Source organism: Geotrypetes seraphini, chromosome 10 (assembly GCF_902459505.1).
Source record: "Geotrypetes seraphini chromosome 10, aGeoSer1.1, whole genome shotgun sequence".
In the NCBI taxonomy this organism is placed as follows: Eukaryota; Metazoa; Chordata; class Amphibia; order Gymnophiona; family Dermophiidae; genus Geotrypetes; species Geotrypetes seraphini.
The window spans coordinates 134,818,894-134,836,603 of record NC_047093.1 but is presented as its reverse complement, the minus strand read 5'-3'; the positions used below and the strand labels follow the sequence as shown (position 1 = coordinate 134,836,603).

Here is a 17,710-nt window from a genome sequence, read left to right as displayed (position 1 = left end):
AATCAAAAATCAAAACAATTTCTTTATTAAACAGTTAATACAATCACATAGATTGCGCTATAAGACTATATATAATGAAGAGAAAAAGAATAGGATAAAAATTCCTTGAGAAACCAGAAGATGGGATAGATATATGTGGAGAAAAAGTAATCAAATTCATTTAATACCATAACAAGTGAATTCCAAAGGAATATATAAAAACCATGATGAAAATATATAGATAAGGGACATAATAATATGTTTAAAAAGCACCAAGTGAAAAAAAGAAAAGACAAAAATTTTTTTTCATAAAAGTAAGTGTATAATGGACCAAGGCTGAAAAGCACTCTTCACATTGCAATCTTATAATATCTAGAGAGCGAGAAAAGGCCAGAGATTAAGTGACAATTCAAAGTGTCTAAAGCATAAAAAGGCCGACTGAGACTATAAGAGTCAGAGAAACCTAAAGATAAAAAATAAATATAAAAGTGCAAACTACCAAATAAACAAACGAAAGTTAGTACTTACCAAAAGCCTATGCTGTAATCAGATAAATGCGAGCTGACAGTTCCAGCGCAAAATTGCTTGGTTGACTGTTATGCCTGCTGATTTTTCCAACACACCAATAACTAGTTCTTACTCTCCCATTTAAAAATTTTTTTTTATTGTTAACCGGTCAGATATTTGTTTTATGATCGGGATATCAAAAATCAATAAACTTGAAACTTGAAACTTGAAAATGGATATCGAAGCAAAACAAGAATGCCACGGGATTCAGATGATAAAAAAGGGGCTGTCTAAAGCGTGGAGAGCTGCGATTGGCCTAGGGGCGTGTTCCAAAATAAGTAACGAAAGGGCTACACTTCTATAATGGCTTGTGATAGGTTGATAAGCATATCATGAATAAGAGGAAAGACAAAAAAGAACAAACAAAGTAATACTAACTGATATTAAATAGTGGACACTTCTGAAAAAGTAAAATTGGAAAAAACAATGAAAAGTAAAAAGAAAAATGATTAAAACTACGGTGGTTTAAGGGGCGTGTCCCAAGTTCAGTAACAAAAAAGATACATATCAGAAAGGGAAAACCGTGGGAAAGAACAAGCTCCATATAGGGAGGAGCGCGGCCAAATCAGCTGAAGCCTCTGCAAAAGGGTGGGTGGGGGGAGGGGAAGGGGGGAGAGAAGTAGGCCAATCAACAGGCGTGGGGAGGGGGGGGTTAGGATCATTCCTCCCCAATCAGACACAGAAGAACCCATTCACTATTCTATTATCCACCATCCAAAAATGTCAAACGAAAAAAACTTTATGACAACCTAACAGCCTCCAAAGCAGCTAAGTTGGACAAACAACTCACCACTCTGTTATCTTCATCCACAGATTACAAAACCTTCAAGAAAGAAATTAAAACCATTCTCTTCAAAAAACACGTTAAACCTATCCAGCACAACAATCTTACCCAACACCCAACACTCTATAAACCCTTAGTACTCTCTAATTTTTCTAGTTATCAAACATTATCTAAAACCCATAATTCTCCCTTAAAATTTTATCTCATCGTTTAATCTATTACTTCAAGTTGAAATGTAATTCTTGTTTTAGTTTGGAAGTAATCCGCCTTGAACTGCAAGGTAATGGCGGAATAGAAATCACTAATGTAATGTAATAGGGGCGAGCAGAAGGGAGGTCGCTCTTTTACTCTGCCCACCTATCACCGCAGAATACCAGCTCACAGGGTAAGGACTCGGGCAGGTCTGACTGTAATAATGGCCCCTCTTATACGGAGGCGGCAGTGCCCTCTACTAGTGGGCTAGTTGGGGACCATGTTGCATTAGCACAAGTGATATGGGATGCATTGTCTAACTTTGAGAGGTCCAGGACAACCCCTCCCTCTGAGGCACTGGGTATATCTCCCATAGTAGACCTAGATCCCCCGGATAGCAGGGGAAATGCCGATATTACATGTGGGGTAACCACGCTTGCTTCAGTGGTCCCTAGGGCAATCAAAGAAAAAATATGGAGGAGAGACTATTTGGACATGTTTTCCCTATTGCAGAGAGAGCCAGATGAAGACTATTATGTGGAGACAGATTGGATCTACATCCAATTAGAGAGAGAGAGGAAGCCAAAGATCTATAAATCCTTAGCTAACTGGATATCCGCGTTTCATGTATTCATGAGCGTGATCGTTGAACGAGAGCTGGATATGAGTCCCTATCTAATCAGATATTCGGACACAATCATTCGGGCACACAAAAAAATATGGGGGTTGGGCATGGCTTAATTATGACATAAAATTCCGTAAAAGTATGGCCGAGAACAAGTCCATCACATGGAAACACAGAGTCTTTGATTTATGGATGGACGAAATGTCTGCATTATGGCCATTCCAACCCGATAGATTCCCGGATAGATTCCCCAACTGGCCTCAAGGGCCGGGAGGCAGACCACTGATGCAGCCGCAACACTTTCATTGCCAAGCGGGCCAGCCCATAGGGAGACGTACTTGCAGGCAATTTAATAATGGCCATTGTACGTGGCCCAACTGTAAATACAAACATGCCTGCAACACTTGTGGAGGCACACACCCATCCATCCACTGCAGAAATGGTAGAGACCGAAGAATGTTTACACAACCCGCCCCTCCACACATTGAAGGAACTGGCCCCCTCCCTCATCAAGCCTAACGCATTACTCCACTGGTAGCGGTTATACCCACGGTTGGAAGACGCGCGGGCCATTAAGAAAGGCTTTACCAATGGTTTCTCTATACCTTACACAGGACCGCTCAACCAGGTGCATAAGCCCCCTAAGAACGCTGTCTCTTGTCATTCACACAACCAAGTAGTCCAGGATAAGATTGGCAAAGAATTACAGCTCAGTCGGATAGCGGGCCCTTTTGACAGCCCTCCTTTCTCCAATCTCATTATTTCTCCCATCGGTGTGATACCAAAGAAAGAGCCGGGCAAGTACCGGCTCATCCATAACTTCTCCTACCCGGCAAGGGCCGCAGTTAACGATTTCATCGATCCAGCATTATGCTCTGTCCAGTACACATCATTAGACCAAGCCATATCCTTCATCAAACACTCCGGCCCCACCACCATGCTAGCAAAGGTCGACATAGAATCTGTGTTTAGGCTTTTGCCAGTATACCCCGACTCATTCCCCTTATTAGGATTTTGTTGGAAAGGTCAGTTCTATTTTGATAAATGTATGCCCATGGGCTGTTCGGTTTCCTGTGCTTACTTCGAGCAATTTAGCACATTCATCATTTGGGTATTTGGCCAGATAACATCTCGGGGTTTAGAAGTTCATTATCTAGATGATTTCTTATTCATCGCACAGAGTCACCAGGACTGTGACCATTTACTGGCGTCATTCCATCGGCTTGCCATCCACTTCGGAATTCCCTTAGCCCAAGACAAAACAGTAGGCCCACTAATGTACTCACTTTCTTAGGCATCGAGCTAGACGTCATCAACCAAGTTTCCCGCCTCTCGGCCAACAAAATCTGTAAACTCCATAGAGCAATACAAGACATGAGTACACGGAGAAAGGCCACTTTACGCCAGTTCCAAGAACTTCTGGGTTTGTTAGGGTTTGCCACCAGGGTGATTCCCATAGGCAAAGTTATTGCCAGGCGCCTAGCCAGAGCTACAGCAGGGTCCTCAAAGCCCCACCATCACATCAGAATCACAGGAGCTATTAGGGACAACCTCAAGGTATGGGACTCATTCCTCAGCAACTTTAATGGACTCGCCTTTTGCAAGCGTCTACCGAAACAGCCGATGCGATACACCTATACACCAACGCGGCGGACAGTGAGAGATTAGGTATCTACTTTCAGGGGTCATGGTCCTCAGCCAGGTGGCCTACTCTGTGGCTTAGCTCAGGCATCACCAAGAACATTACATTCCTCGAGCTTTTCCCCATATGGTAGCCTTACGCATATGGGGAGTACAGCTAGCACATAAGTCCATCGTGTTTAAGTCAGACAACTCAGCAGTAGTTGAAGCCATTAATAGGTTGACCGCCAACTCCCTACCCATTATAAACCTGTTGAGACACATAGTGCTGCTATGCTTACATTACAACATTACTATCAAATCTCAGCATATACCCGGGGCCCAAAACTCTATCGCTGATTGTTTATCTCGTTTTAAGATGTCCGCATTCCGGGCATTGGCCCCGGCAGCAGACCCGCACCCGACTCCGATTCCAGAAGAAGTATGGCGCTTTGGCCCCCCGAGGTTTGGAAGCTGATGCTGAACTCGCTATCGGAATCCACACGGCGCAGATATATTCAGTTATTTGACTCCTAAATCACGGTGGCCAGGAGAGATTGCACGGTGCACTCCCTAGTACACTTCATCTTGCAATCCAAGATGGCTGGCACGAAAAGGACTAGGATAGCGGCCACGTTAGTGAAGAAAATTAGTTTCTTCACCAACGCAGTGGGCGCCCCAAATCCAACTAAGGCCATCGTTGTTCGACGCTTGATGAAGGGCTGGGAGCGTGAGCAGCCATCCCTTCCTGACCGCCGGCTCCCAATTTCACTCGACAATCTAGTCATGCTCCTACAAATACTGCCGAGGGTATGCCACGATGCATATGAAGTTACTCTCTTTCGATGTGCCTATTCACTGGCTTTCCATGGAGCACTACGCATGAATGAACTGGTCCCCACTTCCAAACGTCCGGGAGCATTCAGCAGCATGTTACTAGCCAATGTTCGCTTCACAGAGGACACCTTGGCCATCAGGATACCTAGATCTAAAACAGACCAGTTAGCCAAAGGGGCCTGGCTATCACTAGCCACCTCTGCCGTGCCCATAGCTTGCCCCATACACAACCTTCTATGTTACATGTCTCATAGGCCAGTGGGTCCTGGTCATCTCTTACTGCATGCCAACGGTTCCCCGCTGACACGTTTTCAATTTGCTAGAATTTTACACCTCTCATTGACCAGGTTAGGTATGCAGGACAAGTATTTCCGCACTCACTCCTTCTGCATTGGAGCAGCTGCCACCGCCGCAGAGAATGGCTTATCTGACCATCAAATTAAAGTCATGGGTAGATGGAAGTCCAATGCATTTCGAAAATACATACGACCACTCCCGGCCAACTGAATTCTTCCTGTCAACATTACTCCAACTAACCTTTTCCATCTGTGCATTACAGGTTTTCAGAAGCACATTTAGATATGCGGCCACTCCTTTGTGCATTGGGCCCAGAGAGGGACCCTGGTGAGACCAGGGGGTGAGAATCTAGGGTTCCCGATGACCGAAGCAGTGGTCAGTTGGATGGGGACTAGGGGAATGTTATGGGACCAGCTCATGCCATCGATTCTATGGGCCCTACGGTCCCGATGCCGTCCACACACAATAGAAACATAGAATATGACAGCAGAAAAGGGCTATAGCCCATCAAGTCTGCCCACGCTAATGACCCACCCCCAGACTTCACCCCGCTAGAGATCCCACATGCATATCCCATTTCTTTTTAAAATCGAGCACGCTGCTAGCGTTAATCACCTGCAGTGGAAGTTCATTCCAATGATCGACCACCCTTTCGGTGAAGAAATACTTCCTGGCGTCGCCATGAAATTGCCCGCCTTTGATTTTCAGCGGATGACCTCTTGTGGTCGAAGGTCCTTTAAGAAAGAAGATATTGTCTTCCACCTCGATGCGGCCCGTGATATATTTAAACGTCTCAATCATGTCCCCCCTCTCTCTACGTTCCTCGAGCAAGTATATCTGCAGTTTTTTCAGTCTTTCCTCATATGGGAGGTTCTTGAGTCCCGAGACCATGCATTTGGGCGGAAACGATCTCACATCAACAAACAGTGTCCTGTTAGTCAAGAAAATGCAGACCGATTGTTTATCCTTAGCTGGCATGCTTCCCCACACAACCTTAATGTGGTCCCACATTATACCCCGCTTGGTATAGAAAGGGGTGAGGTTTCACACGGCCGTGGAGAGAACTCGCAAGAAACTCAACAAATGGATGGCAAAATTTATACCTACAGTCCGGGGGTTATCGCTAGCTCATGACTTGCTCGAGGACAGTTGTCCGGATCTATACCGGCCGGATGGGGTACACCTCTCCGACATAGGCTTGGATATATTCACCAGTACGGTCCAGGATAGCATAGAGGCTACGCTACTACGTGCGGGGACGCAGCCATGACACTTGGGGGGAACCCGCGATAAGCGAGGTTTCGCTATCACAGGTAGTGGCAGGTAAGCACAGCATATGAGTAGAAGACATACATCTTTACAGTGGTTAAGACATGGGGCACGTCACCTTGCTTGGACGGCAGGGAGGCCAGGCCATGATCTTTACAGCAACGTACCGCTGACGAGGGGACACCTCCTTGAATGGGCTGGGTCCGGTGAGCCGGGGAAGCTTGTACGGCACCCCACATTGTGCGGGAAGAGAGGCATATGCTGTGCGCCTCATCATCGGTTGTGCTATAAGTGATATACATTGAGTGTTATGTCATTTTCAGATGTTCGGTAGTAACAGTGTACAGTTCATCACCGTTCATGATTTATTATTCTGTTCAGTTGATAACAGTTTGATGTAATGGTGCTGTTATGGTTGCGGCCAAAATAAATTCCACTCTAGTTCATAAACGCCTAAGTGTCATCATTGTTCACGACAGACCATGAAGGGTAAGAGCAGCAAGTGCTGAGTGCACGATTTGAAAAAAGATGAAGAGTAGGATGAAACTAGAAATAAATGACACTTTAACAAAAACCAATAATATGAAGAAAGATGGGAACCAACATTGAACAATATATATGAAAATAAAATAAATAGTGAATTAAACCTTTGACGGAACAATGAAATGAGAAATGTGAAGAACACCACTAATCCAACAGATTATGCTGAGAAAGATAATGATGCCACTTACAGACTCTTGTAGAACAGTATGAAGTATCAAATGTCGTCTCATTGAAACATAACTATCTCAATTACAGTGTGATAGAAGGTAATAACGTTCAGAAATTAAGACAAATCAGAACAAATAAGAAAATACTTATAAAATACAGGCATGCGTAATCTTGTAAAAGCGGTATTAGAGGATGAATATCAATAGAAACGTAAAAAGAGCATGTATTGACATCCTAACACTACTACAACACATAACCATATTGTTAAGAAAATAGATAAAATAAGCCTATATAAGGACATCCATAATCATAAATTTAATGAATAAAAATATTTATAAATAAAACGTTAACCCAAAATGCATGTAGGAAAGACATAAAAGATTATAAAGCTATAATTGGGCTATAAATTAAAACCATCAAAATATGAATGCCAGAAAGAGTATAATATGAAATAAAATATGTCAATACACATGTCTTAAAGTGCAATAATAGCCCAAATACATATGGCTATGCTCTCGTGTCCTTAATACCAGTCCAAAATGTTGAAATATCACATTAAAAATGGGGACCAAGATTTTATACCTTCTTCTTGGTGAGTCAGTAAATAAATGAGGAAGCCTCAGCCCCACCACTCCACCGCTGTGCTTTTCTACCTGCGGAAAGAATTACGTGGTGCCATTCATCATTGGCTGTTCCGCATTCATATGTTCTTCTATATAGATAACTTGTATAAATTTTTAATAATTTTTGTATAAATAACCTTAAATATTTTATATTGGTTCATTTAAAATTATATGCACTTATCTTTTCATCCGCCAAAACCTGGGAGTCAGACCCGACATGTTTCGCGTTGATACCCTTTATCAAGGGTCTCCCTGCATATTAAAGAGAAGGAAGCTGTTATGTTCTCGTTCAAATACTGCTCCCTCCGCCCCCTATGTTTGTCACTTACTATCTTCCAAAGTAATGTTAAATTGTCTTACCAAGGTTGCTGCTGCCATCCGACTCTAGATTCACTTGTAAGAGAAAAATGGCGGTGGCGTTCTACCCCGATGTTTAAATAATCCTCCTATCCCTTGTCACCAATCTGTTACCTCCCCCTGTCTCTCATTGGCCCAATTGTTAACCAATCAATGAAGCCCACTCCAGCTCGCTGTTCAACCCTCGTGGTTCCACTGTATCTAGCATAAAAATGTATCTCTGTTCTATCTCATTAAGTTTCCTATAATCTTTCCCACAATCCCTCCCAACTACTCTTTCTTTGACCCGCCATTTAATCTCCTCTACCTTGTGGTTACATGCAACCCAGTGGTCCACTAAGGGGGCCTGGGAGATCTTATTAGTAATTCTCGATTTATGTTCGATTAATCTAACCCGTATTACCCTGTTTGTCCTCCCAATATATATTAACCCATAGGGACAAATTATCATATATATGTTGAATTACAATCTGTATCCATTTTGGATCTCAAGGTGATGTCCGTTCCTGAACCCTCCAGAACCACCCCTCTATAATGGATACACACCACTGACATCTCCCACACTTCTTGTGTTGGCCATCAGTCACTCGCATCCTTCTACCATACTTCTGGAAATTACAACTTTGACCCAATGTGGTGCCCCTTGAGTATGCTATCCTAGGGAAGTTCTCCGGGTATCCTCTATCCTGGAGTCTCTCCCAAAGAAGATTAGTTTGCCTCTTAAAATCTTCAACAGACGAGCATACTCACCGGACATGTAAAAATTGACCTATGGGTAAATAAAAACGTAACTTAAATGGGTGGAAACTATCAAAATGCAACACCGTGCTCCGTGTGACCGGTTTTCTATAAAGAGAAGTGTGGATTTGGCCCTCATCTACATAAATGGCAATGTCCAGAAATTCTATCCATGTCTGATGACTTATCATCGTAAATTTAATATTTGGATCAACCGAGTTCAAATATTCAAAAAACTCCTGCAGTTGTTCCCTCGTATCCTGCCATATCAAAAAAAAGTCATCCAGAAACCGCTCCCAGAATAAAATCTGGGGATGCCATCTGGGACCATATATCAATCTTTCTTCAATTCTAGCCATGTATAAAGAGGCAACCGATGGTGCCAGAGTGGTCATAATATTGGAAATAATTATTCTGAATAACCCATTGGGCCATTTTCATCAAACATTCCATTGGAATACGTTGGAAGGTATGTCTACTTTGTAGTGTGTCTTGTATTACTTACAATGCCTCCACCTGTGGAATCTGGGTGTACAACAAGACAACATCCAAAGTGACCAACCATTTGTTCCGCATATTAACATCTAGTTGTCTTAATTTCATCAAAAAGTGAGAGGAATCCCTAATGAATGAGGTAATCTTTGGAACTTCATCTCACAAAAAATAATCAATAAATTTTGAGAGGGGTTCAAGAATTGATTGGCATGTGTTAACTATGGGGCGACCAGGCGGGCTGCTCAACGTCTTATGTATCTTAGGGATGAAAGAAATACTTGGTATCCTCGTATTTCTTTGGAACAAAAATATAAATTCCCTTTTCGTAATTGTACAATTCTTGAAATTAATGTTAAGATGCTGAAGACGGCTGCCGGAACCCACCAATGCCGGATAACCGAGATTCTACTGTATCATGTCTTAATGCTCATGTGTGTTTTCTTTGTAACAGGCCATGAGTGGGTTTTTGTTGTTTTGGGGGTTTTTTTTTTTTTTTGAAAAATGGGCTAAATATTGCAAATAGGAATAAAGATCTTCTCATTATCAGATGAGTTGGTGGACACATTTTTAGTGCACATCATTCTGATCTGGACAATTCCATTTTGGTTTCTTTCTATTTGTGTTTGTGTTGTTTTCCCCTGGTTTGTTCTTCCTTCAGAAATATAGTGCCATAATAAACTATTTAAATTAACATGGGGTCCATTGACGAATTTTGTTAACTCTGATTAGTTGGATTATGCTTTTATTTCCTATTTGATTTGCACATCCACGGAGGTAGGGAGGGGGGGGGGGTAATATATTTTGCTGTATTCATTGATCGATTGTAAGTGCTGTCTATGACGTTAATTGTATGTATATATTTAATGCACTGTTCTCAAATTGAAAATTTATAAAGATTTATTTAAAAAAATAAAAAAGGTCTTCCAGTCTCTTCTCATACTTCTTTTGGTTCAAACACATTACCACTTTCGTCGCCTTCCTCTGGACAGCTTCAAGCCTTTATATATTCTTCACCAGATACGGCCTCCAAAACTGAACACAACACTCCAAGTGCGGCCTTACCAGCAACCTATACAGGGGCATCAACACTGGTTATTCCTCTTTCTATACAGCCTAGCATCTTTCTGGCTACAGCCACCGCCTTATCACACTGTTTAGACGCTTTTAGATCCTCAGACACAATCACCCCAAGGTTCCTCTCTCCGTCAGTGCTTATCAGCCTATCACCTCCCAGCACATACGGTTCCCTCAGATTTCTACCCCCCAAATGCATCACTCTGCACATCTTCGCATTGAATTTTATTTGCCAGACGTTGGACCATTCTACTAACTTTTGCAGATCCTTTCTCATGTTTTCCACTCCTTCCGGGGTGTCCACTCTGTTACAAATCTTGGTAACATCTGCAAAAAGGCTAACCTTACCTTCTAACCCTTCAGCAATGTCGCTCACAATCATATTAAACAGAATTGGTCCCAGCATCAATCGCTGAGCAGGGTCGGATTTTCCTATAGGCTAACTAGGCTTCAGCCTAGGGCCTCAAGATCAAGAGGGGCCTACATTCAAATTGTTAGCAAAATTAAAATTACAATATTCTAAAAACAGTGAACATAAGGAGAAATTCTACGCATATGACGAATAAACAAACATAAAAATGTATTGGTTAAGATCAATGCTTTCGGCTCATTGGGTCTGTTCGTTTGTATATACTAGATTGCACCAAAGTATAGTTCATACGTTCACTGATTGCTATGGCAAATATTGACGTGCCTTATGCTACTAAGCTCTGGTTTGTTCTTGCATAAATAAAGTGCAGATTGGTGTAGATTGGAACAGACAAACGAACAGACCTATTGATATCCCGACGTTGTTATATTCGTGCTACTTCGATAATATGAAACACGTGTTAATGTTATTAGAAAAGATTCTTATTTTAGGATTGCGTACACGATCATTTGATTCTCGCCTTTTGAGTTCAGTAGGTTCAATACTTTAGTGAAGTGTTTATAGACTACTAGTCTTTAAGCCCATTACATTAACGGGTGCTAGAATAGATGTGTCTGTCTGTCTGTGTTTCTTTATCTCTCTCTCCTTGGCCGCTGTCTGTATCCTTCTGTCTCCCCCTCCCCCCCCCCGAGCAAAGCTGTCTGCCTCCAGCACCCACCTCCCCCCCAAATGTCTCTCCATGGCCCTCTTCTGTCTTCCCCCCCAGAGCAAAGCTATCTGTTCCCAGCACACCTCCCCCCAAAGCAGCCCCCTTTCCCTATCTCTCCATGGCCCCTTCTGTCTCCCCCCAGCACACCCCTCCCCCCCAAAGCAGCCCCCTATCCCTCTCCCTGTCTTTCCATGGCCCATTCTGTCTTCCCCCCAGAGCAAAGCTGCTTGCCCCAAGCACACCCCTCCCCCCAAAGCAGCCCCCTTTCCTTCTCCCGATGACTCTCTCTCTGGCCCCTTTTCTCTGTCTGTCTTTCTGTCCCTCTCCCTGCCCCTGTGTCTTTCTTTCTTTCTGTCTCCCTCCCTCCCGCTGTCTGTCTGTCTTTTTTCCCCATTTCCCTGTGCAGCAGCATTTCCATCCCACTTCCCTATGCAGCAGCAACAGCATTTCCCTCCTATCCCCCCCTTTCCTGTGTAGAAGCAGTAGCAGGATTTTCCCCCACTCCCCCTTTCCCTTCTCTTACCTTCTCTTCCCTGTTCCGTTCAACCCCTCCCCCTTCTTTTACTGCCGTTGTCAATCCGGCCTGCTCCTGACCCTCCCACCGCCGACAAACCTCGGGGCTCCAGCCGCACGGGCAGCACTTTAAACACGCTGCTTTGCGGCCTTCTACTGGTGATTTCCTCTGCCGCGTCTGTCTCCGATGATGTCATCAAAGACGCGGCAGAGGAAATCAGCAGAGAAGGGCGCGAAGCAGCGTGTTTATAGTGCTGCCTACGCCGCTGGAGCCGGGAGGCGATGGAGAGGGCAGGGGGTGCTAGCGGCCGGCAGCCGCCGCTCCGCAGGTGGAGAGCAGGGAAGGGCGCGCATGTGAACTTGTCTTGCATTGTGAGGGCAGACCCATAAACCGAGCACGCGCACTTCATATGGATCGCTTCAGCTCACGGAAAACGGACGCACGCATAGGAAGTGCGCATGCACGGCTTACCGTTTTATTATATTAGATTGAAAAATTGTTTTGTGACAATATCTTCATTTCGCGGAATTCTAAGTAAGTTCTTAACATGTTTTAATTTGCATATTTTAAAATGTATATTACGTGCTTTATTTTAAATTTTCATGATTATATCATAAATAATAAAATCCTAGAGCGCGCATGCGTTGTTGAAATATCGTGAGTCCTGGTGGCGTGAGGTGTGCTTCTGTGTCACTCCTCACGGCGCCTGCGCCAGCGACTCATCAAAATTAATCAGGGGATGAGGAATCCGAATTGTACACGTGCTCCAGCTCCGGATCGGATCCCGCTGCTCCTCTCTCCCCCCCCCCTTTTCCCGGCTCCAGAGGGGAATCAGTCTCAGCCCCAGGTGGGGGCGCGCGCCAGTCCCCGGTCCGATCCTGCCTCCGGTTCAGGTTTTAGCCGCTCCCCGGTTACCTCGGTTCCGCTTCGGGATCGGAACCGGCTTCGGCCGCAACGGGGCGCCGACTCGGCTTCTCCCTTTCTTTTTCTTGCCCTGGGAGGAGGATCGGGGAGGGAAAGATGACAGTACAGAAACAGCTGGGCAAAGCCCAGCCCTGCAGGGAGAAAGGCAAAATGTGGATCCATCAGGACAGGGCGGCCCAGACTGGCATCGGGGGGGGAGGGGGGTTCAGTGGAAGGGGGATGGGAGGCAGGCAGGCTGGCACCGGAGGGGGTGGGGGGGTTCAATGGAAGGCAGGCAGGCAGGATGGCATCGGGGGGGTTTCAGTGGAAGGGGGATGGAAGGCAGACAGGCTGGCATCGGAGGGGGTGGGGGGGTTTAATGGAAGGCAGGCAGGCAGGATGGCATGGGGGGTGTTCAATAGAAGGGGGGTGGGAGGCAGGCGGGCATCGGAGGGGGGTGAGGTGAGGAAGGACGCACATATTGATATTTATCACAGTAATGATGTATTTTATTATCTCTCATGTAATTTACAAACTTAAAAATGGGAGTTGAAAGGGCCTCATAAGTGGAATAGCCTAAGGCCTCTTTTCATCTAAATACGGCCCTGTCGCTGAAATACTCCGCTAGTCACCTTTCCCTCCTCCGAGCAAATTCCATTAACCATCACCCTCTGGCGTCTGTCCATCAACCAGCTTCTAATCCAGGTCTAAGTTCAGCCCATGGAGTTTGTTTAAGAGCCTCCTATGAGGAACCATATCAAAGGCTTTGCTGAAATCTAAGTAAATTACATCTAGCGCACATCCTTGATCCAATTCTCTGGTTACTTAGTCAAAGAATTCAATCAGATTTATTTGGCCCGATTTACCTCGTAAATCCATGTTGCCTCGGATCTTGGAATCCATTATATTCTAAGAATTTCACTATCCTTTCCTTCAGCAACATTTCCAATATTTTCCCAATAACTGAAGTGAGGCTTACTGGACTGTAGTTTCTCGCATCATCCCTTTTGTGAAGAGGGACCACATCTGCTCCTCTCCCATCTCTAAAGATTTTTTTATCAAATCTTTAAGAGGACCCGCCAGAACCTCTCGGACCTCCCTCAATATCCTGGGATGGATCCCGTCCGGTTCCACAGATTTCTCCACCTTCAATTTTTCAAGTTGTTCATAAACGCTTTGTTCCGTGAACGGTGCTGTATCCATTCCATTCTCAGGTGTCTAACTTAAGATTGAAATGCGCTATGCGCCACGTTCCTCAGTACCTATGTTTTAGGCGCCATGTAAAGAATTGAGGCTGCGGTCTCCCAGATTCCAAGGTTGCAGAAATTTCGTCATGCAAATATGAGTGTGGATCACAGATCCAGGAGTAAACTAATTAGCCAATTAGGTGATATCAGTCAACAACTGTTGTTAATGAGCTCTTGGCAGTAATTGGACCTGCCCTGCACCCTATTCTATAACATGTGCATCTCCTTCATTATGCATGTAACTCCAAAGAGGGTGTGGTAGCAGAGGTGGATCGCTCTGGGTGCTGTCTTGATGGGGGCGCCAGCCTCGACTCGTCCTCTGACATTACTTCCTGGTCGCAGACTCTTGCATATACATAACCAAATTCTGAATTGGGCCAGTACTCATGCATATCCGGATGCCATCTGGGGCGGGGCTGGGGGGGGCAGAACAGGGTGTGACAGAGGGGGATCTGGGCTGTCTTGGGGATGTAGCCATGGATCTGGATTTTCCTGAAAGAAAATCTGGTAACCGTACCTTAGAGGCCCCCTATTTATGCTAGGGTTTTCTTGGCCTAGATACCGGCGCCTAAGTCCAAAACAGATGCGTACATGAAAAACACGCCCATGAACTGCCCCCTGACCATGCCTAGGCACCTACCATCCAATTAATTTTAAGACAGTTATGAGATGCTAGTTGCTTGTTATTGGCGCCAATTAAAGCTCCTAGATTGGCTAGGTGTATCAATCTAGGTGCCTAACTTTACACATCTTTTACTACTATAAACGCACTACACTTGTATTCTAAATAGGACGCTCCATGCAGTGAGTCTTTTACGAAGTTCTAGCTTAGCACGGATCATTCTGGAGCCTACTTTGGGGGGCCATTTATTGAATCTAGCCCAGTATATTTTGGAGTGCAGTTGGGTGCTCACAGAACATGTTGGGGAACAATAGGCAGAGAGTAGGTTTAAATGGCTAAAGTGCCTAAGTTTGACTTCTGCCCACATCAGCTAAACAGAAATCCAGATGTTGTCCTTTTCTTGGAAACTCCTCTTTACTGCACCTGTGTATAAAAGTCTGTTTTTCATCTCGTTGTGCCCCACAGGATTGTAATAACAGTTCCTCCTGATTACTGCTCTGAAGTGTTAGTTAGATTGTTGACCTTGGATCAAGGTCATTCTATGGTGGTTTACATTTTGTATGAAATCACAGAGGAGAATACCTGGTTGTTTTTCCACACAGCTTTTAAAGAGCTGGTTTTGCTTTTAAAGAGCTGTTTTGGGGACTGTGTAAAGAGTCAGACAGTATTCCTCTCACTGGGAGATGGTCACATCTCCATCAATGCGTATGAATCTCACAGCCATGCCAATAGCTTGGTGGCCCAAGAATGGTATATCTGGCTCATCTGGTCAAATAATTAAAAAAAACTACATCACCAGCACCTAAGCCTGGAAAATCTGACTCCGGGAAGCGCTATGTTGATCCTTTTCTCTTTCATGTTTCTGATTGTTGCTCATCTATTTGAGAAAGCTGTGAATCAAGCTACTGGGTTTAACCTGGAAATCAGACAAGACTTGTCCATGTCCATGTACCATAAGGACGGAGACCTGATCCTTGGTGGAATCTTACAGATTCACATGCAAAATAATCATCTTGGTTCTACAAACTTCAAGGAGCTTCCAGCTTCTACGGATTGCTTTTTGTAAGTAGCTTCTTGAAGCTTAAATCAAGTTATGAGTGAAAACGTTGAACAGGGTAATAGAAACATGACATCAAATAAAGGACAATTGGTCCATCCAGTCTGCCCATCTGCAGCATCCACTATCTCCTCCTCTCCCTAAGAGGAGGAGATAGTGGATGCTCACCTTTACTGTCTATTGACAATGACAACTACAACACATATGCTGCATCAAATAGATGTTAAATTAATAAGTCAAAAAGTCAGTTTACAACATTTGCATCAATAAGATGAATATACAGCAAATGTGCCAAGTGGAGGAGACGACCAAAGGCTAGCAAGTTTGTAGAAGTCTCAATCCACTCTGGCTTGGATACATTAAGCTTGCTTGTTTATAGAATATTACATGGCTGCTTTGATTGGTGGATACATAGTCAGTCTGATTGGTTATTACACTTTCAAACTACTAATTGGTTGCCATGTCAGGTAACTTTGGGTCATTCCAAGACTTTGGTGGTGTCACAAATGACTTCCCTATTTCCCATGACAGGGTGTTTTTGGTACTTTATCCTAGACCAGTGGTAGGCAATTCCGGTCCTCGAGAACCGGAGCCAGGTCCGGTTTTCAGGATATCTACAATAAATATGCATGAGATAGATTTAGGAGGCAGTGCATGCAAATCCATCTCATACATATTCATTGTGGATATCCTGAAAACCAGATCTAGCTCAGGCTCTCGAGGACTGGAATTGCCTAACCCTGTCCTAGACCATTTGGACATGGGCCCCTCCCTTCTCAGTAGCCATTCTTGCTTCTGCTGTCTTGGATATTGTGGTTATCAGTTCCTTTAGCTTGTTGTGTTCTTAGGTCATATGAGTTATTTCCAGCCTCCACCCTGTAACTATCTATACAGGGCAGATCATGTTGACCTGCTGTGGCCACCAGTGTTTTTTTCTTGGAATTTTCCACAGCAGCTGTCTGCATATTGTTCAAAGTTCATGTTGTTCATAGTTCAGGCAGTTTTTGTATCAGAGATGAAGTCTTTAGAATCCATTTTTCCTAGGTAGGCCCAATTTCTTAGTCCTGATCTCAGGGGTCTCATGAGGGGTCCTCTCTCAGATCCCACATGCCTGTCCCATGCTATCTTGAATTCAGAAACAGTCTTCGTCTCCACCACCTCCGCCAGGAGACTATTCCAGACATCTATTACCCTTTCTGTAAAGAAGTATTTTCTTACAATACTCTTATATTAAGAACATAAGAACATAAGAAATGCCTCCGCTGGGTCAGACCCGAGGTCCATCGCGCCCAGCAGTCCGCTCACGCGGCGGCCCAACAGGTCCAGGACCTGTGCAGTAAATTTCTATCTATACCCCTCTATCCCCATTTCCAGTAGGAATTTGTCCAATCTTTTCTTGAACCCCAATACCGTACTCTGCCTTATAACGTCCTCTGGAATTGTATTCCAGGTGTCCACCACACGTTGTGTAAAGAAGAACTTCCTAGCATTCGTTTTGAATCTGTCCCCTTTCAACTTTTCTGAATGCCCTCTTGTTTTTTTATTTTCTGAAAGTTTGAAGAATATGTCCCTCTCTACTCTCTCTATGCCCTTCATGATCTTGTAAGTCTCTATCATATCCCCTCTTAATCTTCTCTTTTCTAGGTTATTATCAATTAGATTCTGATATAAAGGGTTCTTCTGTTGTATGATACAAAATTTATTTTTATTTTTTTATTCAACTTTCTATCTGTTCTCCCAGGACAGCTCAGAGCAGTTTACATGAGTTTATTCAGGTACTCAAGCATTTTTCCTTGTCTGTCACAGCGGGCTCACAATCTATCTAATTTCCATACTGGGACAGACCAGAGGTCCCCCAAGTACAGATTCTGTTTCCAACAGTGGCCAACCCAGGTCCCAAGTATCTAGCTAGATCCCAAGTAGCAAAACTCCTCCACTCTACTCCTTAGACTTGTTTATTTATGAGGGTGGTTTGAAAAGTTTGATAAAAAAAAAAGCAAGTTAAACAACATATTCTCCATGGAGGACTATACACTTAGTCCAGTGAGTTTCTAGTTTTGTTGTATTGTAGGAAAAATAGCTTATGAAAAAAACCTGGGAACTCACTGGACTAAGCCTAC

At 44.0% G+C, this 17,710-nt stretch overlaps 1 protein-coding gene across 1 annotated transcript in view; it reads left to right on the top strand.

Annotated features, from left to right (window-relative positions):
• Nucleotides 1–4,367: 4,367 nt before the first annotated feature.
• LOC117368598 (vomeronasal type-2 receptor 26-like) overlaps nt 4,368–17,710 on the top strand; it is a 28,426-nt gene continuing 15,083 nt past the window's right edge. The window contains exons 1-3 of the mRNA XM_033962327.1: nt 4,368–4,768; nt 14,999–15,182; nt 15,420–15,595. Of these exons, the coding sequence (XP_033818218.1) occupies nt 4,368–4,768; nt 14,999–15,182; nt 15,420–15,595 (761 nt within the window). The remainder of the gene's footprint in view (nt 4,769–14,998; nt 15,183–15,419; nt 15,596–17,710) is intronic.